We start from the raw sequence: 26,828 nt of genomic DNA, 5'->3' as shown, positions 1-26,828 counted from the left end.
CAGCCTTGGGAATAATTATTTATTATTATTTATGTGGATTTATATAAATTTCCATGGGCCAAACCCAACATCTTCCCAGAGCCCAAGGGCCCAAGGGTTGGAGAGGGATGGAAAGAGGGGGGGGGAGATTCCCTAAGGTGAAATTCCCAGAAATTCTCCCCCATCTTCAGATAATCATGGAATAGGGGCATGGCCACAGCCTTGGGAATAATTATTTATTATTATTTATGTGGATTTATATAAATTTCACACAATTGGCTGAACCCAACGTTTTCCCAAGGCTTTGGCCCAAGGGTTGGAGAGGGATGGAAAGAGGGAGGAGATTCCCAAAGGTGAAATTCCCAAAAATTCTCCCCCATCTTCAGATAATCATGGAATGGCCTTGGAAATAATTATTTATTATTATTTATGTGGATTTATATAGATTTCCATGGGCCAAACCCAACGTATTCAAAGGGCCCAAGGGTTGGAGAGGGATTCCCAAGGAGGGGGGAGGAAATTCCCTAAGGTGAAATTCCCAGAAATTCTCCTCCATCTTCAGATCACCATGGAATAGGAACATGGCCACTGCCTTGGGAATAATTATCACGAGAATAGAATAAAATAATCCAGAAAAAATCAGAATAGAACAAAATAATTAAGAAAAAAAAAAGAGAATATTTAGAATAAAATCATCCAGGAAAAGAAATGAGAATAGAATAAACTCATTCAGGAAAAAAATGAGAATATTTAGAATAAAATAATCCAGAAAAACATCAGAATGTTTAGAATAAAATCACCCAGGAAAAAAAGAGAATATTTAGAATAAAATCACCCAGGAAAAAAAAAGGATAGAATAAAACCATTCAGGGAAAAAAAAAGAGAATATTTAGAATAAAATCATCCAGAAAAACATTTAGTATAAAATCACCCAGAAAGAAAATGAGAATATTTAGAATAAAATCAGCAAGGAAAAAACATGAGAATAGAATAAAATTATCCAGAAAAAATCAGAATATTTAGAATAAAATCATCCAGGAAGAAAATGAGAATATTTAGAGTAAAATCATCCAGGAAAAAAGATTAGAATATTTAGAATAAAATCATCCAGAAAAAAATCAGAATATTTAGAATAAAATCAGCAAGGAAAAATCATGAGAATAGAATAAAATCATCCAGAAAAAATGAGAATATTTAGAATAAAATCATCCAGGAAAAAATAAGATTAGAATAAAATCATTCAGGAAAAAAAAGGGAATATTTAGAATAAAATAACCCAGGGAAAAAAAGGAAAAATGAGAATATTTAGAATAAAATCATCCAGGAAAAAATGAGAATAGAATAAAATCATTCAGGAAAAAAAAATGAGAATATTTAGAATAAAATCAGCAAGGGAAAAAAATGAGAATAGAATAAAATCATCCAGAAAAAATGAGAATATTTAGAATAAAATCACCCAGGAAAAAAATCAGAATAGAATAAAATCATTCAGGGAAAAAAAAAAAAGAGAATATTTAGAATTAAATCATCCAGAAAAACATCAGAATATTTAGAATAAAATCAGCAAGGAAAAAAAATGAGAATAGAATGAAATAATCCAGAAAAAATGAGAATATTTAGAATAAAATCACCCAGGAAAAAAAATGAGAATAGAATAAAATCATCCAGAAAAAATGAGAATATTTAGAATAAAATCACCCAGGAAAAAAGTCAGAATAGAATAAAATCATTCAGGGAAAAAAAAGAGACTATTTAGAATAAAATCATCCAGAAAAACATCAGAATATTTAGAATAAAATCAGCAAGGAAAAAACATGAGAATAGAATAAAATAATCCAGAAAAAATGGGAATATTTAGAATAAAATCACCCAGGAAAAAAATCAGAATAGAATAAAATAATTCAGGAAAAAAATGAGAATATTTAGAATAAAATCATCCAGGAAAAAAAAATCAGAATAGAATAAAATCATTCAGGAAAAAAAGAAGAGAATATTTAGAATAAAATCACCCAGGAAAAAAAGAGAATATTTAGAATAAAATCACCCAGGAAAAAATAAGGATAGAATAAAACCATTCAGGGAAAAAAAAAGAGAATATTTAGAATAAAATCATCCAGAAAAACATTTAGTATAAAATCACCCAGAAAGAAAATGAGAATATTTAGAATAAAATCAGCAAGGAAAAAACATGAGAATAGAATAAAATTATCCAGAAAAAATCAGAATATTTAGAATAAAATCATCCAGGAAGAAAATGAGAATATTTAGAGTAAAATCACCCAGGAAAAAAGATTAGAATATTTAGAATAAAATCAGCAAGGAAAAATCATGAGAATAGAATAAAATCATCCAGAAAAAAAGGGAATATTTAGAATAAAATCACCCAGGAAAAAATAAGATTAGAATAAAATCATTCAGGAAAAAAAAGGGAATATTTAGAATAAAATAACCCAGGGAAAAAAAGGAAAAATGAGAATATTTAGAATAAAATCATCCAGGAAAAAATGAGAATAGAATAAAATCATTCAGGAAAAAAAATGAGAATATTTAGAATAAAATCAGCAAGGGAAAAAAATGAGAATAGAATAAAATAATTCAGGAAAAAAATGAGAATATTTAGAATAAAATAACCCAGGAAAAAAATCAGAATAGAATAAAATCATTCAGGGGAAAAAAAAGAGAATAGAATAAAATAATTCAGGAAAAAAAAGAGAATATTTGGAATAAAATAACCCAGGAAAAAATGAGAATAGAATAAAATCATTCAGGAAAAAAAAAAAGAGAATATTTAGAATAAAATAACCCAGGAAAAAATCAGAATATTTAGAATAAAATCAGCAAGGAAAAAACATGAGAATAGAATAAAATCATCCAGAAAAAATGAGAATATTTAGAATAAAATCATCCAGAAAAACATCAGAATGTTTAGAATAAAATCACCCAGGAAGAAAATGAGAATATTTAGAATAAAATCAGCAAGGGAAAAATAAGAATAGAATAAAATCATTCAGGAAAAAAAAAAAGAGAATATTTAGAATAAAATCACCCAGGAAGAAAATCAGAATAGAATAAAATCATCCAGAAAAAATCAGAATATTTAGAATAAAATCAGCAAGGAAAAAATATGAGAATAAAATAAAATAATCCAGAAAAAATCAGAATAGAATAAAATCATTCAGGAAAAAAAATCAGAATATTTAGACTAAAATCAGACAAAAACCCCCAATATCTCTCAACCCCAGCACTGCTTTTCCATTTATTTTTATTTTTAAATGCTTCCCAGCTGGCAGATTATTCCAAGCACAACCTGGGACTTCAGTTTCCTTTTAAAGGAAAGGGAATTTTGTTGGAAAATCCCTTTTTCCCCCCCTCCCACATCCTCCAAGTTGGGGTTTTGGGGCTTTTTTTGGGTGAAAACCACAGAATTTCATTAGGAAAAAAACCCAAAACCTTGTGAAGTGCTTGGGTTGTGTTTGGAGTTTTCTGCCCCAGGTTTGTTTGGGGTTTTTTTGGGTTTTTTTTCCTTTTTTTTTGGTTTTTCTTCCAGCTCTCTCAGTGTCCCAGCAATTACCACGACGTCCACACAGAGATTTCCCACCAAGGAGCGAGGGTTTTGGCTTTGGGCTACAAGGAATTGGGACACCTGAGCCACCAGCAGGTACCTGGAGCTGTCTGTCTGTCTGTCTGTCCCTGGAGACCCCACCAGAGAGGGGAAAAAAAACAAAAAAAAGGGATTTTTGACCCCAAAAATTGCTGGAATTTGGGTGGTTTTTCCCATCTGGAGCTTCTAAAAAAAAAGAATTAAATGAAATTAAAAAAACCCAACTCCCAGGTGGTGGATTTTGGGTTTGGGTTCCTGCAGGTTAAAAAACTGGAGGTAGAAGATGGGGAATGCCCAAAAAGGTTCTGGAGTTTCCTTCTCTGGTGGCTTCCAAAGCCCCCTGGTTGGGTTCTGGGTGGTTTGGGGACAGGGTTGGGAACATCCATGGGGAAAGGTTGGAGGTTGGAAATTCCACCTCAAACTGAGGAGAAACTTCTGGAGTTTCCTTCTCTGGTGGCTTCCAAACCCCCCTGGATGGGTTCTGGGTGGTTTGGGGACAGGGTTGGGAACATCCATGGGGAAAGGTTGAAGGGAAAGGTTGGGAATTGCACCTCAAGCTGAGGAGAAACTTCTGGACCATGAGAGGTTCTGGAATCTCCTTCTCTGGTGGCTTCCAAACCCCCCTGGATGGGTTCCTGGTTGGACTCCATCATCTCCAGAGGTTCCTTTCCAACTCTGCTGCTTCTAACTCTTGGTTTTGGGGTTTTGGGGTTTTTTGGGGGATTAGAAATAATGTTTTTATGAGAACAGTTTGAGAGGTTCTGGAATCTCCATCTCTGGTGGCTTCCAAACCCCCCTGGATGGGTTCCTGGTGGTTTGGGGACAGAGTTGGGAACATCCATGGGGAAAGGTTGAAGGGAGAAGGTTGGAAATTCCACCTCAACCTGAGGAGAAACTTCTGGAATCTCCATCTCTGGAGACTTCCAAACCCCCCTGGATGGGTTCTGGGGGAGCTTCAGGGGTCCCTTCCAACTCTGAGAGTTCTGGGATTGCTGATGGAGCTCCTGAAGTTCAGGAAGGCCAAGGGGAGAGTCCTGGGAAGAACCCCAAGCACCAGGAGAGGGAAGGGAACATCCATGGGGAAAGGTTGGAGGTTGGGAATTCCACCTCAACCTGAGGAGAAACTTCTGGAGTTTCCTTCTCTGGTGGCTTCCAAACCCCCCTGGATGGGTTCTGGGTGGTTTGGGGACAGTGTTGGGAACATCCATGGGGAAAGGTTGAAGGGAAAGGTTGGGAATTGCACCTCAAGCTGAGGAGAAACTTCTGGACCATGAGAGGTTCTGGAATCTCCTTCTCTGGTGGCTTCCAAACCCCCCTGGATGGGTTCCTGGTTGGACTCCATCATCTCCAGAGGTTCCTTTCCAACTCTGCTGGGTCTAAATCTTGGTTTTGGGGTTTTTTGGGGGGATTAGTTAGAACGTTTTTATGGGAACAGTTTGAGAGGTTCTGGAGTTTCCTTCTCTGGTGGCTTCCAAACCCCCCTGGATGGGTTCTGGGTGATCCCAAGGTGATCCTGCTGTACCAGGGGGTTGGACTCCAGGATCTCCAGAGATCCCAACCTTTTCCATTCCATGATTCTCTGAAGTGTGGAGCTCTCAGCCTGGTTTTAGGTTGGGATGGAGCAGTGTGATGGCTTCTCCAGAACTTTGTTCCCAAGAAATCCTCCAGGAGAAGCTGGGGGATGGCTCAGGGTTGCTCTGTGCATCTCAGGTGGCTTTTTTGCACCCCCTGGAAGCTGGTGGTGGTTGTTATGGAGGATTTGGTGACATTTTGGTGACATTTTGGTTTGCTTTTTTTTTATTTTTTGGCAGGTGAGAGACATGAAGAGGGAAGCTCTGGAATGTGACCTGAGGTTTGTGGGCTTCATGGTGGTCTCCTGTCCTCTCAAAGCTGATTCCAAAGCTGTCATCAGGGAGATCCAGAATGCTTCACACCACGTGAGCCTCAGCACCACCCTCAACCTTCCCAAATCTGGGAATTTTGGGGACTTTTGGGGAGCAAGGGGATGGGGAACATCTTCTGGATGTTGAGGTTCTTCTCCTGGGGGGTTCTCCTGGCCCAGAGGACACAAAAAAAGGATCCTGGGGTTGTTGGGCCAAGGAGGTCACCAGCACCTTGGCTAGTGACAGCAGTGGTGTGGCCAGCAGGAGCAGGATTGTCCTCAGGGTGCTGGGGAGGCTCCAGCTGAGCTCAGGTGGTGGCTTTAGGAGAGTTGGCAGCACCCTCAGCTTCCCAAAGCTGGGAACTTTGGGGACTTCTGTGGAGCCAAGGGGATGGAGAAGGCAGGGAGATCTTCTGGATGTTGAGGTTCTTCTCCTGGGGGATTCTCCTGGCCCAGAGGACACAAAAAAAGGATCCTGGGGTTGTTGGGCCAAGGAGGTCACCAGCACCTTGGCTAGTGACAGCAGTGGTGTGGCCAGCAGGAGCAGGATTGTCCCCAGGGTGCTGGGAAGTGCTGAGGCTTTGGGAGAGTTGGCAGCACCCTCAGCTTCCCAGATCTGGGAATTTTGGGGACTTCTGTGGAGCCAAGGGGATGGAGAAGGCAAGGAGATCTTTGTGGTTGGGACTCCATGATCTTCAAGGTCTTTTCCAACCCAATGAATTTGATTTTTCTCAAAAATCTCATGGGCAGAAATCCTTTGAGCCTGAAAAGATTCCTTGTCAAGTTCTGCTGCTTCACCCAGAGCTGATTTTGATTTTGATTTGATTTTTTATTTTTCTGGTCCCCTCAGGTAGTGATGATCACAGGAGACAACCCCCTCACTGCCTGCCACGTGGCCAGAGAGCTTCACTTCCTCCAAAGGGAAAAAACCCTCATCCTGCAGCCTCCCCTCAGCCCAGGTGACCCAAACCCTCCACTTTTTGGGGGACAACACCCAAAACCTGGGATGTGGCACTTCCTGGCAGTGCTGGTGACAAAGGAAAAGACATCAGAGGGGTGGCTGTCCCTCTCTGTCCCTTTGTCCCTTTGTCCTCCAGCTTGGAATCTTGTGCCCACCTCCTCCCTCCAGTGGGCTGAGCACCAAAACTCCCCCAAATAATGGTGGCTTGAGGGTCTCCTGGCCATCCAGAGAGCACCCCAGGAAGCTGATGGCTGTGTGGGAGGGAAGGGAAGGGGTCCCCAAATGGAGGAGGGTCCCCAAAAAGCCTGTCCCCAGCTGGGAGGTGACACCTGAGAAGCTCAGGGCCTCGTGTCCCTGGTGCAGACACTGGGAGCAGCTCCTGGTTGGATCCTGGGAATGTTCCTCACCTCCTGGACCTGCTGGCATCAAATTCCCTGCTTCCCTCTCCAGGTTCCAGCTGGCAGTGGAGATCCCTGGATGGTGCCGTGGTCCTTCCCATCTTTCCAAGTTCCTTGGGAGAGCTGACCCAGCACTATGACCTCTGTGTGACAGGGGAAGGGCTGGCTCACCTCCAAGGGGTCAGCAAACAGCAGCTCCTCAAGCTCATCCCACACATCCAGGTTTTTGCCAGGGTGGTGCCAAAGCAGAAGGTGAGAAGATTCCCAAGGATCATGGAGCTCTTGGGATGAATCCAGGAGAGCACGGAGAGGGTGGGAGGGTTGGAGCAGCTCTGGAGCCAGGCTGAGAGGTTAGGGTTGGTCAGGATAGAGAGGAGAAGGTTCCAGGGAGACCTTGGAGCAACTTCCAGAGCCTGAAGTCCCTTGAGATCCTTCCAGTAGGAGCTTCAGGGCTTGGAGAGGCTCCAGGAAATCTGGGGAGGGAGTTTGGACCAAGGTTTGGAGGGATGGGATGGGTTTAAGAAGGTGAGAAGATTCCCAAGGATCACGGAGCTCTTGGGATGAATCCAGGAGAGCACGGAGAGGGTGGGAGGGTTGGAGCAGCTCTAGAGCCAGGTTGAGAGGTTGGGGTTGGTCAGGATGGAGATGAGAAGGTTCCAGGGAGACCTTGGAGCAGGTTCCAGAGCCTGAAATCCCTTCAGATCCCTCCAGTAGGAGCTCCAGGGCTTGGAGAGGCTCCAGGAAATCTGGGGAGGGACTTTGGACCAAGGTTTGGAGGGATGGGATGGGTTTAAGAAGGTGAGAAGATTCCCAAGGATCACGGAGCTCTTGGGGTGAATCCAGGAGAGCACGGAGAGGGTGGGAGGGTTGGAGCAGCTCTGGAGCCAGGCTGAGAGGTTGGAGTTGGTCAGGATAGAGAGGAGAAGGTTCCAGGGAGACCTTGGAGCAGCTTCCAGAGCCTGAAGTCCCTTCAGATCCCTCCAGGATCCTGGAGAGGCTCCAGGAAAGCTCCTTGGACAAAGGTCTGGAGGGATGGGATGAGGGGGGATGGGTTTAAACTGGGAGAGGGGAGATTTGGGATGGACTTCAGGAGGAAATTCTTCCCTGGGAAGGTGGAGAGACCCTGGCACAGGTTGTCCTCATCCCTGGAAGTGTCCCAGGTCCAGTTGGATGGGGCTTGGAGCAACCTGGGAGGTGTCCCTGCCCATGGGAGAAGGATGGAACTGGATGGGCTTTAAATCATGGAATGATTTGGGTTGGAAGGGACCTTAAAGCCAACTTGAATGATCCATGGGATGATCCTGAAAGTGGCTGCTCCATCCCTGGAGGTCTCCAAGTCCAGGTGGGATGGGGCTTGGAGCACCCTGGGATGGTGGGAGGTGTCCCTGCCCATGGCAGAAGGATGGAATGAGATGATCTTCAGATCATGGAATGGTTTGGGTTGGAAGGGACCATGGAGCCCCCTTGGATGATCCATGAGATGATCCTGGAGGTGGCTGCTCCATCCCTGGAGGTCTCCAAGTCCAGGTGGGATGGGGCTTTGAGCACCCTGGGCTGGTGGGAGGTGTCCCTGCTCATGGGAGAAGGATGGAACTGGATGGGCTTTAAATCATGGAATGATTTGGATTGGAAGGGACCTTAAAGCCAACTTGGATGATCCAGGAGATGATCCTGGAGGTCTCCAGGGTCCAGTGGGATGGGATTGGAGCACCCTGGGCTGGTAGGAAGTGTCCCTGCCCATGGGAGATGGTTGGAATGAGATGATCTTCAGATCATGGAATGGTTTGGGTTGGAAGGGACCATGGAGCCCACTTGGATGATCCATGAGATGATCCTGGAGGCGTTCAAGGTCAGGTGGGATGGGATTGGAGCACCCTGGGATGTTTGGAGGTGTCCCTGTCCATAGGAGATGGATGGAATTGGATGAACTTTGGATCATGGAATGGTTTGGATTGGAAGGAACCTTAAAGCCCATCCAGATGATCCATGAGATGATCCTGGAGGTCTCCAGGGTCAGGTGGGATGGGATTGGAGCCACCTGGGATGGTGGGAAGTGTCCCTTCCCATGCTCCTAAAAGAAACCTTGGAGGGGGAGTTGGGAGCTTTTGGATACCAAGCAGCAGCACTTTTTCTAGATGCTGAACCCAGGTGGGACCACTCAGTGTGGCAGCTCTCACCTTTTTTTTTTTTTTTTTCCTCTTTTTTTGGGGGGGACACACAGGAATTTGTCATCACAGCCCTGAAGAGTCTGGGCTTTGTCACCCTGATGTGTGGAGATGGCACCAACGACGTCGGGGCCCTGAAGCACGCGGACGTGGGTGAGTGACTGAGTCCTTCCCACCTCCTCTTCCCAAAAAAACAACCCCAGCCTTGGATTCTCCAAGATTTAAAGGGCTGGGCTGGAGCTGCCAACGATCAGGAATCATCTCCAAGCTGGTGGGAGCTTCCCCAGCAGGAATTGGCTGTCCTGGAAGAACACTTTCCTTTTAATGCATGGGGTTTTTGGGGTTGTTTTGGGGTTTTTTTGTCCTTTTCCTGGGTGAAGCTGCTTTCCCAGCAGGAAAACCACCTTTGTGCCTTGCAGCTGAGCTGCTTTTTGGTCTTTTTTTGACTTTCTGGCAGGGGTGGCACTGCTGGCAAATGCTCCTGAGAGACTTCCAGAAAGGAAGAGGAGAGCTCGGGATGGTCCCGGCGACGGGCGGGCGGCGGTGCCCACGTTGGGCTCCGGGGCTCTGAAACCTTCATCCCGTGCTGCCAAGCAGAGGGTGATGTCCCAACGTGAGGAGCAGCTGGCAGAGCAGAGGGTTGGTAACCAGGGCTTCCAAAAGTCCTCCAACTTCCTCCTTCCTCTTGGTTCTTCTCCTGGTTTTACGGTAAATTGAGGAGGAGTGGAAACGGGCAAAGCTCTGGAGCAGCTCTGGGAGAGGTGGAGACTTTGGAGAAACTTCCAGAGCCTGAAGTCCCTTGAGATCTTTCCAGTAGGAGCTTCAGGGCTTGGAGAGGCTCCAGGAAATCTGGGGAGGGACTTTGGACCAAGGTTTGGAGGGATGGGATGAGGGGGGATGGGTTTAAGAAGGTGAGAAGATTCCCAAGGATCACGGAGCTCTTGGGGTGAATCCAGGAGAGCACGGAGAGGGTGGGAGGGTTGGAGCAGCTCTGGAGCCAGGCTGAGAGGTTGGAGTTGGTCAGGATGGAGATGAGAAGGTTCCAGAGAGACCTTGGAGCAACTTCCAGAGCCTGAAGTCCCTTGAGATCCCTCCAGGATCCTGGAGAGGCTCCAGGAAAGCTCCTTGGACAAAGGTCTGGAGGGATGGGATGAGGGGGGATGGGTTTAAACTGGGAGAGGAGAGATTTGGGATGGACTTCAGGAGGAAATTCTTCCCTGGGAAGGTGGAGAGACCCTGGCACAGGTTGTCCTCATCCCTGGAAGTGTCCAAGGTGGAGTTGGATGGGGCTTGGAGCACCCTGGGAGGTGTCCCTGCCCATGGGAGAAGGATGGAACTGGATGAGCTTTGTATCATGGAATGGTTTGGGTTGGAAGGAACCATGGAGACCTCCTAGATGATCCATGGGATGATCCTGGAGGTGTCCAAGGTGCAGTTGGATGGGGCTTGGAGCCACCTGGGATGGTGGGAAATGTCCCTGCCCATGGCAGAAGGATGGAGTGAGATGATCTTTAGGTCATGGAATGGTTTAGGTTGGAAGGGACCATGGAGCCCACTTGGATGATCCATGAGATGATCCTGGAGGTCTCCAAGGTGCAGTTGGATGGGGCTTGGAGCCACCTGGGAGGTGGGAGGTGTTGGGAGAAGGATGGAAGTGGATGAGCTTTAAATCATGGAATGGTTTGGGTTGGAAGGGACCTTAAAGCCCCCTTGGATGACCCATGAGATGATCCTGGAGGTGGCTGCTCCATCCCTGGAGGTCTCCAAGGTGCAGTTGGATGGGGTTGGAGCACCCTGGCGTGGTGGGAGGTTTCCCATGGCATGGAACTGATCTTTAAGGTCCCTTTTCCACCCCAAAGCACCCCATGGACACCAAACTTTCTCCTTCCCATCAGCACTCAGGGTTTGGGTTGAGAAGGTCCCACTGGATGCCCACCTGGTACTGGTGGTTTTCCAACCTTTCTTGGGAAGGAAAGGGGAGAGGGAGAGGAGAGGAGAGGAGAGGAGAGGAGAGGAGAGGAGAGGAGAGGAGAGGAGAGGAGAGGAGAGGAGAGAGGAGAGGAGAGGAGAGGAGAGGAGAGGAGAGGAGAGGAGAGGAGAGGAGAGGGAGAGGAGAGGAGAGGAGAGGAGAGGAGAGGAGAGGAGAGGAGAGGAGAGGAGAGGAGAGGAGAGGAGAGGAGAGGAGAGGAGAGGAGAGGAGAGGAGAGGAGAGGAGAGGAGAGGAGAGGAGAGGAGAGGAGAGGAGAGGAGAGGAGAGGAGAGGAGAGGAGAGGAGAGGAGAGGAGAGGAGAGGAGGAAAGGAGAGGAAAAAGGTGGATATTGAGATTTTTCTCCTGTTGCCTGCAGGAGAGGCTCAGCCAGGTCCTGAAGGATCTGGAAGAGGAACGTGTCCCCGTGGTGAAGTTGGGTGATGCCAGCATTGCTGCCCCCTTCACCTCCAAACTTTCCTCCATCCAGTGCAGTAAGTGAGCTCAGGAGTCCTGGATTTGGGAAGAAAAAGCCAAAACAAAGATGGGGGGGGAGTTGAGGGGATCACCCATTTTGGGGAGGAGCAGCTCTGAGGGGTGGGGGGGATAAAATGGGGAGGGGGTTGCTCTGAATTGGGGAATGGTTTGTGGTGGAAAAGATCTGGCAGGATCCAACCCTTCCCCCACCCCCACCCCCTGGCCCTCAGCACAACATCTCCAGGCCTTGGAAAACCCCTCCAGGGATGGGATCTCCAACCCCTGCCCTGGGCAGGCCCTGAAAACCCTTTCAGGAAAGAGTTTTCTCCTGAGTTTTCTCCAACCTAAACCTCCCCTGGCACAACTTGAGGCTCTTCCCCTTTGCCCTTGGGATCAGAGACCTCCCCTGGCTCCAACCTCCTCTCAGGGGGTTGCTGAGAGCCAGAAGTCTCCCCTCAGCTTCCTCTGCTCCAGGATCAGCACCCCCAGGGCCCTCAGCTGCTCCTTGGAAGTTCTCCAACCCCTTCTCCATGTTCTCCATCCCTTCTCCTTGTTTTCCATCCCTTCTCCCATGTTCTCCATCCCTTCTCCATGTTCTCCAAACCTTTCTCCTTGTTTTCCATCTTTTTCTCCTTGTTTTCCACCCCTTTCCTAATGTTCTCCAACCCCTTCTCCATGTTCTCCAAACCCTTCCATGTTCTCCAAGCCCTTTCCATGTTTTCCATCCCCTTCTCCATGTTCTCCATCCCTTTCTCCATGTTCTTGATCCCCTTCCCCATGTTCTCCATCCCTTTCTCCATGTTCTTGATCCCCTTCCCCATGTTCTCCATCCCTTTCTCCATGTTCTTGATCCCCTTCCCCATGTTCTCCATCCCTTCTCCTTGTTTTCCATCCCTTCCCCATATTCTCCAGCCCTTCTCCATGTTCTCCACCCCCTTCCCCATGTTCTCCATCCCTTTCTCCCTGTTCTCCAAACCCCTTCCTTGTTTTCCATCCCTTCTCCATGTTCTCCATCCCTTTCTCCATCCCCCCAACACCCTTTTTCTCACGAGCATCCCACCTCTCACCCCAGGATTCCCACCCCTCACTTCCTCCCTTCCTCAAGCCTCCCTCCAGCTCTAGAACAGAAAATTCCAGAATATTCCAAACCTCATTTTCCTTCCCAAATTTTGGGGTTTTTTTCCTGCTCCTCAGTCTGCCACGTGATCAAACAAGGTCGTTGCACCCTGGTGACCACACTCCAGATGTTCAAGATCCTTGCCCTCAACGCCCTCATCCTGGCCTACAGCCAAAGTGTCCTCTACCTGGAAGGGGTGAAATTCAGTGATTTTCAGGCAACTTTGCAGGGCTTGCTCCTGGCTGGCTGCTTCCTCTTCATCTCCAGGTCCAAGGTGAGGGCAGGGAAATCTTGGGAAAGCAGTTGGGGATGTTGGGATTCCAGCAGGAGAGGCTCTTGGATTAAAAAAAAAAAAAAAATCTGTTTATTGTCAGAAGTTAATGCTGGGAGGTTCAGTATTGGGTTGCTGAGATCAGGTTTGGGAGGTTCCTGAGGGCTGAAGAGACAGAAAGGGAAAACATGGATCAAATCCTTTGTGTTTGGGAGGTTCCTGAGTGCTGAAAGGACAGGAAAGGAGAACTTGGATCAAATCCTTTGGGATTTGGGAGGTTCCTGGGTATTGAAGGGACAGAAAAGGAGAAAGTCGATCAAATCCTTTGGGATTTGGGAGGATTTGGTTGGTTCCTGAGGGCCGAAGAGACAGGAAAGGAGAACTTGGATCAAATCCTTTGGGTTTGGGAGGATTTGGGAGGTCCCTGGGTACTGAGGGTGGAGGATTTCTCCAGGTGACAGAACATGGATCAAATCCTTTGGGTTTTGGAGGTTCCTGAGGGCTGAAGAGACAGAAAAGGAGAACTTGGATCAAATCCTTTGGGTTTGGGAGGATTTGGGAGGTTCCTGAGTGCTGAAGAGACAGAAAGGGAGAACTTGGATCAAATCCTTTGGGATTTGGGAGGTTCCTGAGTGCTGAAAGGACAGAAAAGGAGAACTTGGATCAAATCCTTTGTGTTTGGGATTTTGGGAGGTTCCTGGGTACTGAAGGGACAGAAAAGGAGAAAGTGGATCAAATCCTTTGGGATTTGGGAGGATTTGGGAGGTTCCTGGGTACTGAAGGGACAGAAAAGGAGAACTTGGATCAAATCCTTTGGGTTTGGGATTTTGGGAGGTTCCTGGGTGCTGAGGGGGGAGGATTTCTCCAGGTGACAGAAGGAGAACTTGGATCAAATCCTTTGGGTTTGGGAGGTTCTTGAGGGCTGAAGATACAGAAAAGGAGAATTTGGATCAAATCCTTTGGGTTCGGAAGGATTTGGGAGGTTCCTGAGGGCTGAAGAGTCAGAAAAGGAGAACTTGGATCAAATCCTTTGGGATTTTGGGAGGTTCCTGAGTGCTGAAAGGACAGAAAAGGAGAAAGTGGATCAAATCCTTTGTGTTTGGGATTTTGGGAGGATCCTGGGTACTGAAGGGACAGAAAAGGAGAACTTGGATCAAACCCTTTGGGATTTGGGAGGTTCTTGAGGGCTGAAGATACAGAAAAGGAGAACTTGGATCAAATCCTTTGGGATTTGGGAGGTTCCTGGGTGCTGAAAGGACAGAAAAGGAGAACTTGGATCAAATCCTTTGTGTTTGGGATTTTAGGAGGATCCTGGGGGCTTTAGAGTCAGAAAAGGAGAACTTGGATCAAATCCTTTGGGATTTGGGAGGATTTGGGAGGTTCCTGGGTACTGAAGGGACAGAAAAGGAGAACTTGGATCAAATCCTTTGGGTTTGGGATTTTGGGAGGTTCCTGGGTGCTGAGGGGGGAGGATTTCTCCAGGTGACAGAAGGAGAACTTGGATCAAATCCTTTGGGTTTGGGAGGTTCTTGAGGGCTGAAGATACAGAAAAGGAGAATTTGGATCAAATCCTTTGGGTTTGGAAGGATTTGGGAGGTTCCTGAGGGCTGAAGAGTCAGAAAAGGAGAACTTGGATCAAATCCTTTGGGATTTTGGGAGGTTCCTGAGTGCTGAAAGGACAGAAAAGGAGAAAGTGGATCAAACCCTTTGGGATTTGGGAGGATTTGGGAGGTTCCTGGGTGCTGAAAGGACAGAAAAGGAGAACTTGGATCAAATCCTTTGGGATTTTGGGAGGTTCCTGAGTGCTGAGGGCAGGATTTCTCCAGGTGACAGCAGGACAAGATGGATCCAACCCTTCCACTGAGTCTCCCACCTTCCCAGGGACACCGATCACGCCTCTTCCTTGCATCCTACTGGGGAAAAAACACCCAAAATGGGTGAAAAACCAAATCAACACCTTTTTTTTTTCCCTTCCCAGCCCCTGAAGACCCTTTCCAAGGAACGCCCACTGCCAAACATCTTCAACCTCTACACAGTGCTCACCGTGCTGCTCCAGTTCCTCGTCCACTTCCTCAGCCTCGTCCATCTCTACCGAGGGGCTCAGCAACGCAGCAGCTCCAGGTGGGTGGCACCTCAACCCCTGCACCCCTTTTTTCCTTGCTTGGAGGCTGAAAAATACCCCAAAAATCCAGGAAGAACTTCTCCAGGGTTCTCAACACTCTGCCCTGGTGGCCAAGAGGACCAAAGGTGTCCTGGGGAACAGCAGGAAAAGTGTGGGGAGGAGCCAGGGAGGTTCTGCTCCCCCTCTGCTCTGCTCTGCTCTGATCTGGGGGGGGGTTAAGATTTTATTCCACCCCCAGGATTGAGCTTTGGGGTCTCCTGAACCTTTTCTTTCCTCATTTGGATGAGTGCAGCCTCAGGAAATCTGGGGATGTCCCCAAACTGGGGGTGACACTGGAGTAAAGAGGAGTCAGGAGTGTCTGCAGGTGGCCAAGAGGGCCACTGCCATCCTGGCTTGTGTTGGGGACCCTGTGGCCAGCAGGAACAGGGAGGTGATGGAGCTCCTGGAGTTCAAGCAGGACAAGTGGGGGCCTCCAAACCCCCCCTAGATGGGTTCTGGGTGGGGACATCCATGGGGAAAGGTTGAAGGGAAAGGTTGGAAATTCCACCTCAACCTGAGAAGAAACCTCTGGAAAGTGAGAGGTTCTGGAATCTCCTTCTCTGGTGGCTTCCAAACCCCCCTGGATGGGTTCTGGGGGAGCTCCAGGGGTCCCTTCCAACTCTGAGAGTTCTGGGATTGCTGATGGAGCTCCTGAAGTTCAGGAAGGCCAAGGGGAGAGTCCTGGGAAGAACCCCAAGCACCAGGAGAGGGAAGGGAACATCCATGGGGAAAGGTTGGAGGTTGGGAATTCCACCTCAACCTGAGGAGAAACTTCTGGGCCATGAGAGGTTCTGGAATCTCCATCTCTGGTGGCTTCCAAACCCCCCTGGATGGGTTCCTGGTTGGATCCCCTCATCTCCAGAGGTTCCTTTCCAACTCTGCTGCTTCTAAATCTTGGTTTTGGGTTTTTTGGGGGGTTTTTTGGGATTAGAAAGAACGTTTTTATGAGAACAGTTTGAGAGGTTCTGGAATCTCCATCTCTGGTGGCTTCCAACCCCCCCTGGATGGGTTCTGGGTGGTTCAGGGACAGTGTTGGGAACATCCATGGGGAAAGGTTGAAGGGAGAAGGTTGGAAATTCCACCTCAACCTGAGGAGAAACTTCTGGGCCATGAGAGAGCTGTGGTTTGAGAGGTTCTAGAGTCTCTGGTGGCTTCCAAACCACCCTGGATGGGTTCTGGGTGCTCCCAAGGTGATCCTGCTGTGCCAGGGGGTTGGATCCAGGATCTCCAGAGATCCCTTTCACCCCTCCCATGACATTCTACGATTCTAAGACAAAAAAACCTCAGTTTTCTCCACTTGGTTGATCATTTTTGAAACAAATCCCCAGGCACACCACACCTGTAGCTCCACTCCAGCCCTCCAAGGCCACAGCTTGGGGAACAAACTGGGTTTGGGCAAGAAATCTTCACTAAACTGGAGTTGGTGGGGAGGGGACATCTGTGAGGTTGGAGTTGGAGCTGCTGACCTCCAGTTTTTGGGGTTTTTTTTCCCAGACAAGAGGAGTTTGTGGATCTCTACAAGGAGTTTGAGCCCAGTCTGGTGAACAGCACTGTCTACATCATGTCCATGGCCATGCAGATGGCCACCTTTGCCATCAACTACAAGGCAAGTCCCCTTCAGTTGTCTCTCCAGGGCCACCATTTTGGGAGGAGGAGGCAATAACCCCACCCCAGGTCCTGAGGAGACACAGGGTGGGCATAATCCCTCTTTTATTTACACCCAATTATCCCAAATTCTCCCCCAGTTGCTCCATGTGCAGCTCCTGGCTTCTCCTGGTGGTGGTTTCATTTCATGGAGAGCTTCCAGGAGAACAAACTTCTTGTTTTTTACACCCATTTGTCCCAAATTCCACCTCATGGTTTCTCCTGCTGGTGGCTTTTAGGGTCATCATTTCATGGAGAGCCTCCAGGAGAAAAAACTTCTTGATTTTTACACCCATTTGTCCCAAATTCCATCTCCTGGTGGTGGTTTTGGGGTCATCATCTAATGGAGAGCTTCCAGGAGAACAAATTCTTTGGTTTTTACACCCAATTGTCCCAAATTCCATCTCCTGGTTTCTCCTGGTGATGATTTCATTTCATGGAGAGCTTCCAGGAGAACAAATTCTTTGGTTTTTACACCCAATTTCCCCAATTCCATGTCCTGGTTTCTCCTGGTGGTGGTTTCAGGGTCATCATTTCATGGAGAGCTTCCAGGAGAACAAACTTTCTCTTTTTTACACCCAATTGTCCCAAATTCTCCCCCAGTTGCTCCATGTCCAGCTCCTGGCTTCTCCTGGTGGTGGTTTCATTTCATGGAGAGCTTCCAGCAGAACAAACTTCTTGATTTTTACACCCAATTGTCCCAAATTCCATCTCCTGGTGGTGGTTTTGGGGTCATCATCTCATGGAGAGCTTCCAGGAGAACAAATTCTTTGGTTTTTACACCCAATTGTCCCAAATTCCATCTCCTGGTTTCTCCTGGTGATGATTTCATTTCATGGAGAGCTTCCAGGAGAACAAACTTTGTTTTTTACACCCAATGTTCCCGCAATTCCATCTCCTGGTTTCTCCTGGTGGTGGTTTTGGGGTCATCCTTTCATGGAGAGCTTCCAGGAGAACAAACTTCTTGGTTTTTACACCCAGTTTTCCCAGATTCCATCTCGTGGTTTCTCTTGGTGGTGGTTTTGGGGTCATCATTTCATGGAGAGCTTCCAGGAGAACAAACTTTTTCTTTTTTACACCCAATTGTCCCAAATTCTCCCCCAGTTGCTCCATGTGCAGCTCCTGGCTTCTCCTGGTGGTGGTTTCATTTCATGGAGAGCCTCCAGGAGAACAAACTTCTTGGTTTTTACACCCATTTGTCCCAAATTCCATCTCCTGGTGGTGGTTTTGGGGTCATCATTTCATGGAGAGCTTCCAGGAGAACAAATTCTTTGGTTTTTACACCCAATTGTCCCAAATTCCATCTCCTGGTTTCTCCTGGTGATGATTTCATTTCATGGAGAGCTTCCAGGAGAACAAACTTTGTTTTTTACACCCAATGTTCCCGCAATTCCATCTCCTGGTTTCTCCTGGTGGTGGTTTTGGGGTCATCCTTTCATGGAGAGCTTCCAGGAGAACAAACTTCTTGGTTTTTACACCCAGTTTTCCCAGATTCCATCTCGTGGTTTCTCTTGGTGGTGGTTTTGGGGTCATCATTTCATGGAGAGCTTCCAGGAGAACAAACTCTGGTTTTCACACTCAATTTTCCCCAATTCCATCTCCTGGTTTCTCCTGGTGGTGGTTTTGGGGTCATCATTTCATGGAGAGCTTCCAGGAGAACAAACTCTGGTTTTCACACTCAATTTTCCCCAATTCCATCTCCTGGTTTCTCCTAGTGGTGGTTTTGGTGTCATCATTTTATGGAGAGCTTCCAGGAGAACAAATTCTTTGGTTTTTACACCCAATTTCCCCAATTCCATCTCCTGGTTTCTCCTGGTGGTGGTTTCATTTCATGGAGAGCCTCTAGGAGAACAAACCTTGATTTTTACACCCATTTGTCCCAAATTCCATCTCCTGGTGGTGGTTTTGGGGTCATCATCTCATGGAGAGCTTCCAGGAGAACAAACTTTGTTTTTCACACCCATTTGTCCCAAATTCCATCTCCTGGTTTCTCCTGGTGGTGGCTTCATTTCATGGAGAGCTTCCAGGAGAACAATCTTCTTGATTTTTACACCCATTTGTCCCAAATTCCATCTCCTGGTGGTGGTTTTGGGGTCATCATTTCATGGAGAGCTTCCAGGAGAACAAACTTCTTGGTTTTTACACCTAATTTTCCCAAATTCCAGCTCCTGGTTTCTCCTGGTGATGATTTCATTTCATGGAGAGCTTCCAGGAGAACAAACTCTGGTTTTTACACCCAATTGTCCCAAATTCCATCTCCTGGTGGTGGTTTTGGGGTCATCATCTCATAGAGAGCTTCCTGGAGAACAAACTTGGTTTATTACACCCAATTTCCCCAAATTCCATCTCCTGCTTTCTCCTGGTGGTGGTTTTTAGGGTCATCCCTTCATGGAGAGCCTCCAGGAGAACAAACCTCTGCTGTGGAGCATCCTCCTCTCAGGTTTTGCCATCATTGGGCTCCTCACAGGTTCCTCCCCTGAATTCAACGAGCAGTTTGGGTTGGTGGAAATCCCCACGGAGGTGAGTGGGGAACTCCTCCCCCAGCCCCAGTTTGGGAACTGGAATTCTGGAGGAAGCTGAAGGGTTTTAGGAGAGTTGATTAATCCCAGGAGTGCTCATAATTATGGAATTAAAAAGGGGGGGGGGGGGAGGAAAAAATTCCCCCATCTTTGGGTGTAGAGGGGAAAAAATGGGTTAAAAATGGGTTAAAACTTGAAGAGGGGAGATTGAGGTTGAAAATGAGGAAGAAATTCTTTAATTTGGGGATGGGGAGAGCTTGGAAAAGGTTTTTCCAGGGAATCTGTGGCTGCTCCATCCCTGGAGGTGTCCAAGGTGAGGTTGGATGGGGCTTGGGATCTCAGCCCATCCCAAGATTCCAGGATTTTGGCAGCACCCTGTGAAACTCCTGAGGATTTATTGATGGCTTGAGAAATGGGCTGGGGAAAAGTGCAGGAAATCCAAGGTTCTGCAGCTGGATGGAGGAAATCCCAGGAAATCTGGGAAAAGAAGGAATTGGGGGTGGTTCCTTCCAGTAGCTGAAGGGGCTACAGGAAAGCTGGGGGAGGGATTTGGGTGTAGAGGGGGAAAAATGGGTTAAAAATGGGTTAAAAGTTGAAGAGGGGAGATTGAGGGTGAAAATGAGGAAGAAATACTTTAATTTGGGGGTGGGGAGAGCTTGGGAAAGGTTTTTCCAGGGAATCTGTGGCTGCCCAATCCCTGGAGGTGTCCAAGGTGAGGTTGGATGGGGCTTGGAGCAACCTGATCTTGGGCTTTGGATCTCAGCCCATCCCAAGATTCCAGGGAAAAAAATGGGTTAAAAATGGGTTAAAACTTGAAGAAGGGAGATTGAGGGTGAAAATGAGGAAGAAATTCTTTAATTTGGGGGTGGGGAGAGCCTGGAAAAGGTTTTTCCAGGGAATCTGTGGATGCTCCATCCCTGGAGGTGTCCAAGGTGAGGTTGGATGGGGCTTTGGATCTCAGCCCATCCCAAGATTCCAGGGAAAAAATGGGTTAAAAATGGGTTAAAACTTGAAGAGGGGAGATTGAGGGTGAAAATGAGGAAGAAATTCTTTAATTTGGGGATGGGGAGAGCTTGGAAAAGGTTTTTCCAGGGAATCTGTGGCTGCCCCATCCCTGGAAACATCCAAGGTGAGGTTGGATGGGGCTTGGAGCAACCTGATCTTGGGCTTTGGATCTCAGCCCATCCCAAGATTCCAGGGAAAAAATGGGTTAAAAATGGGTTAAAACTTAAAGAAGGGAGATTGAGGGTGGAAATGAGGAAGAAATTCTTTAATTTGGGGGTGGGGAGAGCTTGGAAAAGGTTTTTCCAGGGAATCTGTGGCTGCCCAATCCCTGGAGGTGTCCAAGGTGAGGTTGGATGGGGTTTTGGATCTCAGCCCATCCCAAGATTCCAGGATTTTGGCAGCACCCTGTGAAATTCCTGAGGATTTATTGATGGCTTGAGAAATGGGCTGGGGAAAAGTGCAGGAAATCCAAGGTTCTGCAGCTGGATGGAGGAAATCCCAGGAAATCTGGGAAAAGAAGGAATTGGGGGGGGTTCCTTCCAGTAGCTGAAGGGGCTACAGGAAAGCTGGGGAGGGATTTGGGTGTAGAGGGGGAAAAATGGGTTAAAACTTGAAGAAGGGAGATTGAGGGTGGAAATGAGGGAAAAATTCTTTAATTTGGGGGTGGGAAGAGCTTGGAAAAGGTTTTTCCAGGGAATCTGTGGCTGCCCCATCCCTGGAAACATCCAAGGTGAGGTTGGATGGGGCTTGGAGCAACCTGATCTTGGGCTTTGGATCTCAGCCCATCCCAAGATTCCAGGGAAAAAATGGGTTAAAAATGGGTTAAAACTTGAAGAAGGGAGATTGAGGGTGAAAATGAGGAAGAAATTCTTTAATTTGGGGGTGGGGAGAGCCTGGAAAAGGTTTTTCCAGGGAATCTCTGGCTGCCCCATCCCTGGAAACATCCAAGGTGAGGTTGGATGGGGTTTTGGATCTCACCCATCCCAAGATTCCAGGGAAAAAAATGGGTTAAAAATGGGTTAAAACTTGAAGAAGGGAGATTGAGGGTGAAAATGAGGAAGAAATTCTTTAATTTGGGGGTGGGGAGAGCCTGGAAAAGGTTTTTCCAGGGAATCTCTGGCTGCCCCATCCCTGGAAACATCCAAGGTGAGGTTGGATGGGGTTTTGGATCTCACCCATCCCAAGATTCCAGGGAAAAAATGGGTTAAAAATGGGTTAAAACTTGAAGAAGGGAGATTGAGGGTGAAAATGAGGAAGAAATTCTATAATTTGGGGGTGGGGAGAGCTTGGGAAAGGTTTTTCTAGGGAATCTGTGGATGCTCCATCCCTGGAGGTGTCCAAGGTGAGGTTGGATGGGGCTTTGGATCTCAGCCCATCCCAAGATTCCAGGGAAAAAATGGGTTAAAAATGGGTTAAAAGTTGAAGAGGGGAGATTGAGGGTGAAAATGAGGAAGAAATTCTTTAATTTGGGGGTGGGGAGAGCTTGGGAAAGGTTTTTCCAGGGAAGTTGTGGATGCTCCACCTTCCAAGTCAGGTTGGATGGGGCTTGGAGCCCCCTGGGCTGGTGGGAGCTGGTTGGAAATGGATTTTTTTTGAAGTCCCTTCCAACCCAAACCTTTCTGGGCTTTGCCCCAGCACCTGAAGGTGAAATTTGGGAGGAATTCCTGGTGTTTTGTGTCCTCAGTTCAAGGTGGTGATCGTGGAAGTGTTGCTGGCTGACTTCTTCCTGGCTCTGCTGGTGGACAGGATCCTTCAGTTCCTGCTGGGGAGTGCCAAACTCCAAGTGCCTTCCTGAAAGGGACCCCCCCTGCCCCATGGTGGTGAAAAATCATCCTTAATTCTGCTCAAAAGAAGGAAAAAAAAAAAAACCAAACCTCAGCTCTGTTGGGGAAAACTTTTTCTTCCAAATCATGTGGAAACAAAACAAAAATCACCTCTGTGAAAGCCCTCCAGCACTTTTTTTTTTTTTTTTCCATGTTTCCAGGTGGTTATCCAAGCAACTGTTGGGAGTTTTGTACCAGCCCTGAATCATGTTTAAAGGAAAAGGTTTACAGAATTTGGTAACTATAAATCCAAATCGATGTATTTTGAAAGGTGTTTTGTTGGAATTTTCCTTTGTGGGGCTGGAAAGAGGGAATTTTATTTCTTTTTTTTGTGGAGTTGGAGGAGTAAGAGCAGCAACAAAACAAAGGGGAGGGGTGGGGGGGTTGCTACACAGGATAAAACCCCAAGAAAATCCAGATAAACCCTAAAAAAATCAAGATAAAACCCAACAGAGAACAAGATCAACCCCAAAACTGAGGGGTTTTTTTCTTGGGAATAATCTGAAATTCAAGAGTTGACACCACACCCTGCCCAGACCCTGTGTTTGCTAAACTGTTCCCCAAAATAACTTGGCAGGTAAGAAAAAAAAAGCTATTTTTATTTTTTTTTTTCCTGGAATTGGTGATTCTTTACCCAGAAATTGAAGTGGAGCTGTTGCTGTTTCCATGGTGCTAACAGAGGGCAGGGGGGAGCCGGGCAGCCGCCGTCCTTTCCACCACAAAAGCATAATTGTACTAAAACCCCCCAAAAAAAACCCAAAAAAAGAGGGTCAGGAGGAAGGGCTGGTACTGAAAAAAATAGAAAAAATTCAGAATCTTCACCCCAAAAATGAGGGGAAGAGATCCCAGCAGCCCCTTTACCTCTTTCTCGATATCAGCAAAGGATTTCACAGTCAGGTCTGCAAGGAGAGCCTGGAAAAAAAAAAGAAATGAGGTGAAAATTGTTGAAATTGAGAAGAATTTTGAGGTAATTGAGAGGAATTCCTGAGGTAGGAGGAAGGGGAGGGGAGGGAAGGACTCACGTGAGCACTGGGGCTGAGTTTGGGCTCGAATTTGGGGTGCAGGGTGAAAGGGACCCCATCCATGGCTGGAAGAGAAGTGGGAGCTGCTGTGAAAACCCCCCAATTAATTAACTGAAGCCCCATAATTAATGACCTGAAAGCCTACAGTTAATTAAGCAAAACCCCACAATTAATTGGAACTCCACAAATAATTATTAATTGCTGCTTGAAGCTGAGGAGCTGAGAAGGAAAGCTCAGGGCCCAGAGCCAGATGAGGACAATGTCTTGATATCTCAGCAAGAAAATACTCAGGAAGGAAGAAATCAGCCCCAAAAAAACCCCAATTTTGGTTTCAGTTCCCTCCTTTTGGGATATGAGGACAAAAAATTGGGAATTTTACCTGAGAGGCCATAAATGGTGCTGGGAGACTCGTGCTGAGGGGCACCTGGGATGCTGCAGCGGGGCAGGGGGGACCTGGAGCAGAGGAGAACTGATTGATGTCCCTGGAAATTCCAGAGAATGGGAAGGAACCTCTGGAGATCCTGGAGCCAACACCCTGGCACAGCAGGATCACCTTGGGATCACCCAGAACCCATCCAGGGGGGTTTGGAAGCCACCAGAGATGGAGATTCCAGAACCTCTCATGGCCCAGAAGTTTCTCCTCAGGTTGAGGTGGAATTCCCAACCTCCAACCTTTCCCCATGGATGTTCCCTTCCCTCTCCTGGTGCTTGGGGTTCTTCCCAGGACTCTCCCCTTGGCCTTCCTGAACTTCAGGAGCTCCATCAGCAATCCCAGAACTCTCAGAGTTGGAAGGGACCCCTGGAGCTCCCCCAGAACCCATCCAGGGGGGTTTGGAAGCCTCCAGAGAAGGAAACTCCAGAACCTCTCCCACCCAGAGCTCCCTCCCCTTCCCAGTCAAAAGTTTCTCCTCAGGTTGAGGTGGAATTTCCAACCTTTCCCTTCAACCTTTCCCCATGGATGTTCCCAACTCTGTCCCCAAACCACCAGGAACCCATCCAGGGGGGTTTGGAAGCCACCAGAGAAGGAGCCACTCAACCAATGCTCATGGCCCAAAAGTTTCTCCTCAGGTTGAGGTGAAACTTCCAATGTTCAACCTTTCCCCATGGATGTTTGGTCCCCATGGCTCTTCCCAGGACTCTCCCCTTGGCCTTCCTGAACTTCAGGAGCTCCATCAGCAATCCCAGAACTCTGAGTTGGAAGGGACCCCTGGAGCTCCCCCAGAACCCATCCAGGGGGGATTGGAAACCACCAGAGATGGAGATTCCAGAACCTCTCAAACTGTTCTCATAAAAACATTCTTTCTAATCCCCAAAAAACCCAAAAAATGGGATTTAGAACCAGCAGAGTTGGAAAGGAACCTCTGGAGATGATGGAGGCCAACCAGGAACCCATCCAGGGGGGTTTGGAAGCCTCCAGAGATGGAGATTCCAGAACCTCTCATGGCCCAGAAGTTTCTCCTCAGGTTGAGGTGGAATTCCCAACCTCCAACCTTTCCCCATGGATATTCCCAGCTCCAGGGGTCCCTTCCAACTCTTGAGAGTTCTGGGATTGCTGATGGAGCTCCTGAAGTTCAGGAGGTTGGGAATTCCACCTCAACCTGAGGAGAAACTTCTGGAAAGTGAGAGGTTCTGGAATGTCCATCGCTGGTGGCTTCCAAACCCCCCTGGATGGGTTCCTGGTTGGACTCCATCATCTCCAGAGGTTCCTTTCCAACTCTGCTGGTTCTAAATCTTGGTTTTGGGTTTTTTTTTTGGGATTAGAAATAATGTTTTTATGAGAACAGTTTGAGAGGTTCTGGAGTTTCCTTCTCTGGTGGCTTCCAAACCCCCCTGGATGGGTTCTGGGTGGTTTGGGGACAGAGTTGGGAACATCCATGGGGAAAGGTTGAAGGGAAAGGTTGGAAATTCCACCTCAACCTGAGGAGAAACTTCTGGAAAGTGAGAGGTTCCTGAATCTCCTTCTCTGGTGGCTTCCAAACCCCCCTGGATGGGTTCTGGGGGAGCTCCAGGGGTCCCTTCCAACCCTGAGAGTTCTGGGATTGCTGATGGAGCTCCTGAAGTTCAGGAAGGCCAAGGGGAGAGTCCTGGGAAGAACCCCAAGCACCAGGAGAGGGAAGGGAAAGCAGCTCCCTTGGAATCCTGGTGGCCAGGAAAGGGCCCAACGAGCCCCAACTGGAAACTGGGAGGTGGAAAATTTCTTCCCAGTTCCAAACTGGTGCAAAGGAAGCTGGGAAAGGGTTGGGAAATGTGGGATTGGGGGGGTGGGAACATACCCTGAGTCTGGGGGGTGGAGCAGGAGCTGCCTCATCCCGGTGCTGATGGTTCTGGGCCGGGGGATGGGGGGGGGGCTGGGCTTGGGAACCTCCTTTTTTTTACACCAAATGGCGAAATTTCCCATTTCCCTGGAAAATCGACCCAAAAAGGGGTGTTAGGGGAAAAAGGAGAAAAAAAACAAAAACAAGTTTGGGAAGGGGAGGGGGTGCTGGAAGTGCCTCCCCCCCAGTACCCGATTTTCATGTAGTGAGGGAGGATTTTGGTCTTGGAGCTCAGCTGGAGGTCACAGACCGCGGTGGTGGCCGCGGCCCTGGGGACAACCTGGACGTAAAGTCGCTTCTTGCGGGAGCCTGCGGGGAGGGGAAACCCGGGAAGGGGCTGGGAAACCCGGGAAGGGGAGGGGAGAAGCCGGGAAGGGGAGGGGAGGGACTGGAGAGGAGGGAAAGGAGATCGGGATGGGGGGGACACCGGGATGGGGATTGGGAAGGGGGAACGTGGGGACCCGGAGGGGATTTGGGGAATGGGAAGGGGGAAAACGGGGAATGGGAGGGGGAGGACCGGGCTGGCTACACGGGGAGGGGGAAACTGAGGCAGGAAAGGGACAGAGAACCCTGGAAGGGACTGGAGAGGAGGGAAAGGAGATCGGGGTGGGGGGGACACCGGGATGGGGACTGGGAAGGGGGAACGTGGGGAATGGGAAGGGGATTTGGGGAATGGGAGGGGGGGGACCGGGCTGGCTACACGGGGAGGGGAAACTGAGGCAGGAAAGGGACAGAGAACCGGGGAAGGGGAGAACCCGGGAAGGGTCTGGAAGGGACTGGAGAGGAGGGAAAGGAGATCGGGATGGGGGGGACACCGGGATGGGGATTGGGAAGGGGGAACGTGGGGAATGGGAAGGGGATTCGGGGAATGGGAGGGGGGGGACCGGGCTGGCTACACCGGGAAGGGGAAACTGAGGCAGGAAAGGGACAGAGAACCGGGAAGAGAGGGTTGGGGCCCACGGAACCGAACCCCTTCCCTGGCTCGGTCTCCACCCTCCCGGGATGGCTCTTACGAGGCTCCGGGAACTCCGGGGCTCGGGTGTAGCCGGGGGGCTGCGGGCTCCGCTCGCTCAGCACCTGCACGTCGGTCACTACCGGAGCATCCTGGAGAGGACAGGAGCTCAGTACCGGTACCGGTACCGGCACCAAGCCCTTCCCCCGGTGCCCACCTGCCCTCCGCCGGTCCTGACGCAGATGTAGCCCCCGCTCCGCTGCCCGAAGCCTTTGCCCAGGTTCGCCGCCGCGCCCTCCGCGGTCACGGTGATCTGCGGGCAGGAGGAGCGGGTCAGGCAGCCACAAAACCGTTGCTCCGGTACCGGTATCGGTTCCGCTACCGGTTCCCCGACCCAACCGGACCCTTCCCGGCGCTCTCACCACGGTCCAACCGGCGGGAGCGGCCTCGGGGGTCGCGGTCCAGCCCACGCCGCTCAGCGGAGCCTCCGCAGCCGCCATGTCCGCTGCTTCCTCCCCGCACTGGGAGCCCCGCCCCTTTCCGCGCTGCTGCGCAGCCATTGGGCGGCT

General features: G+C 48.6%; 2 protein-coding genes across 7 annotated transcripts; one reads left to right on the top strand and one right to left on the bottom strand.

Moving 5' to 3' along the window:
* Positions 1 to 3,471: 3,471 nt before the first annotated feature.
* ATP13A1 (ATPase 13A1) lies at positions 3,472 to 22,240 on the top strand (the record flags this gene model as incomplete). The annotated part of the gene is made up of 12 exons (XM_030468915.1): positions 3,472 to 3,637; positions 5,392 to 5,517; positions 6,313 to 6,421; positions 6,874 to 7,073; positions 9,043 to 9,139; positions 9,444 to 9,625; positions 11,333 to 11,447; positions 12,625 to 12,821; positions 14,797 to 14,939; positions 16,474 to 16,585; positions 19,000 to 19,143; positions 21,832 to 22,240. Coding segments are annotated over 12 exons (1,702 nt in total), but the record flags the coding sequence as incomplete, so codon positions are not given.
* On the bottom strand, positions 21,743 to 26,759 carry MVB12A (multivesicular body subunit 12A). Of its 6 annotated transcripts, none has more exons than XM_030468908.1 (10): positions 26,682 to 26,759; positions 26,477 to 26,572; positions 26,321 to 26,411; positions 25,499 to 25,616; positions 25,266 to 25,394; positions 23,372 to 23,445; positions 22,993 to 23,057; positions 22,832 to 22,882; positions 22,605 to 22,705; positions 21,743 to 21,954 (listed from the first exon to the last, which is right to left on the bottom strand). In XM_030468908.1, exons 1-9 carry the CDS (start codon positions 26,757 to 26,759, stop codon positions 22,643 to 22,645), a joined length of 765 nt encoding a protein of 254 aa, XP_030324768.1. In that variant the 3' UTR covers positions 21,743 to 21,954; positions 22,605 to 22,642. The 6 variants fall into 6 exon arrangements, with proteins under 6 accessions (XP_030324768.1, XP_030324769.1, XP_030324771.1 ...); XM_030468909.1 differs by having other exon boundaries at positions 21,743 to 21,938; XM_030468911.1 differs by having other exon boundaries at positions 21,743 to 21,906.
* Positions 26,760 to 26,828: the final 69 nt, after the last annotated feature.

This window comes from Calypte anna, unplaced genomic scaffold (assembly GCF_003957555.1).
Source record: "Calypte anna isolate BGI_N300 unplaced genomic scaffold, bCalAnn1_v1.p scaffold_89_arrow_ctg1, whole genome shotgun sequence".
Lineage (NCBI taxonomy): Eukaryota > Metazoa > Chordata > Aves > Apodiformes > Trochilidae > Calypte > Calypte anna.
The sequence above is the reverse complement of the archived record's forward strand: the minus strand, read 5'-3'. Positions and strand labels throughout refer to the sequence as shown.

Bases quoted from the DNA above. Each gene is read 5' to 3' on its own strand.
- MVB12A (XM_030468908.1), bottom strand. From the start codon at position 26,759: ATGGCGGCTGCGGAGGCTCCGCTGAGCGGCGTGGGCTGGACCGCGACC. The intron at 26,573-26,681 runs GTGAGAGCGCCG...TCCTGCCCGCAG, and splicing joins CTCCCGCCGGTTGGACCGTG to ATCACCGTGACCGCGGAGGG. The intron at 22,883-22,992 runs GTGAGTCCTTCC...TTTTTTTTCCAG, and splicing joins AACTCAGCCCCAGTGCTCAC to GCTCTCCTTGCAGACCTGAC.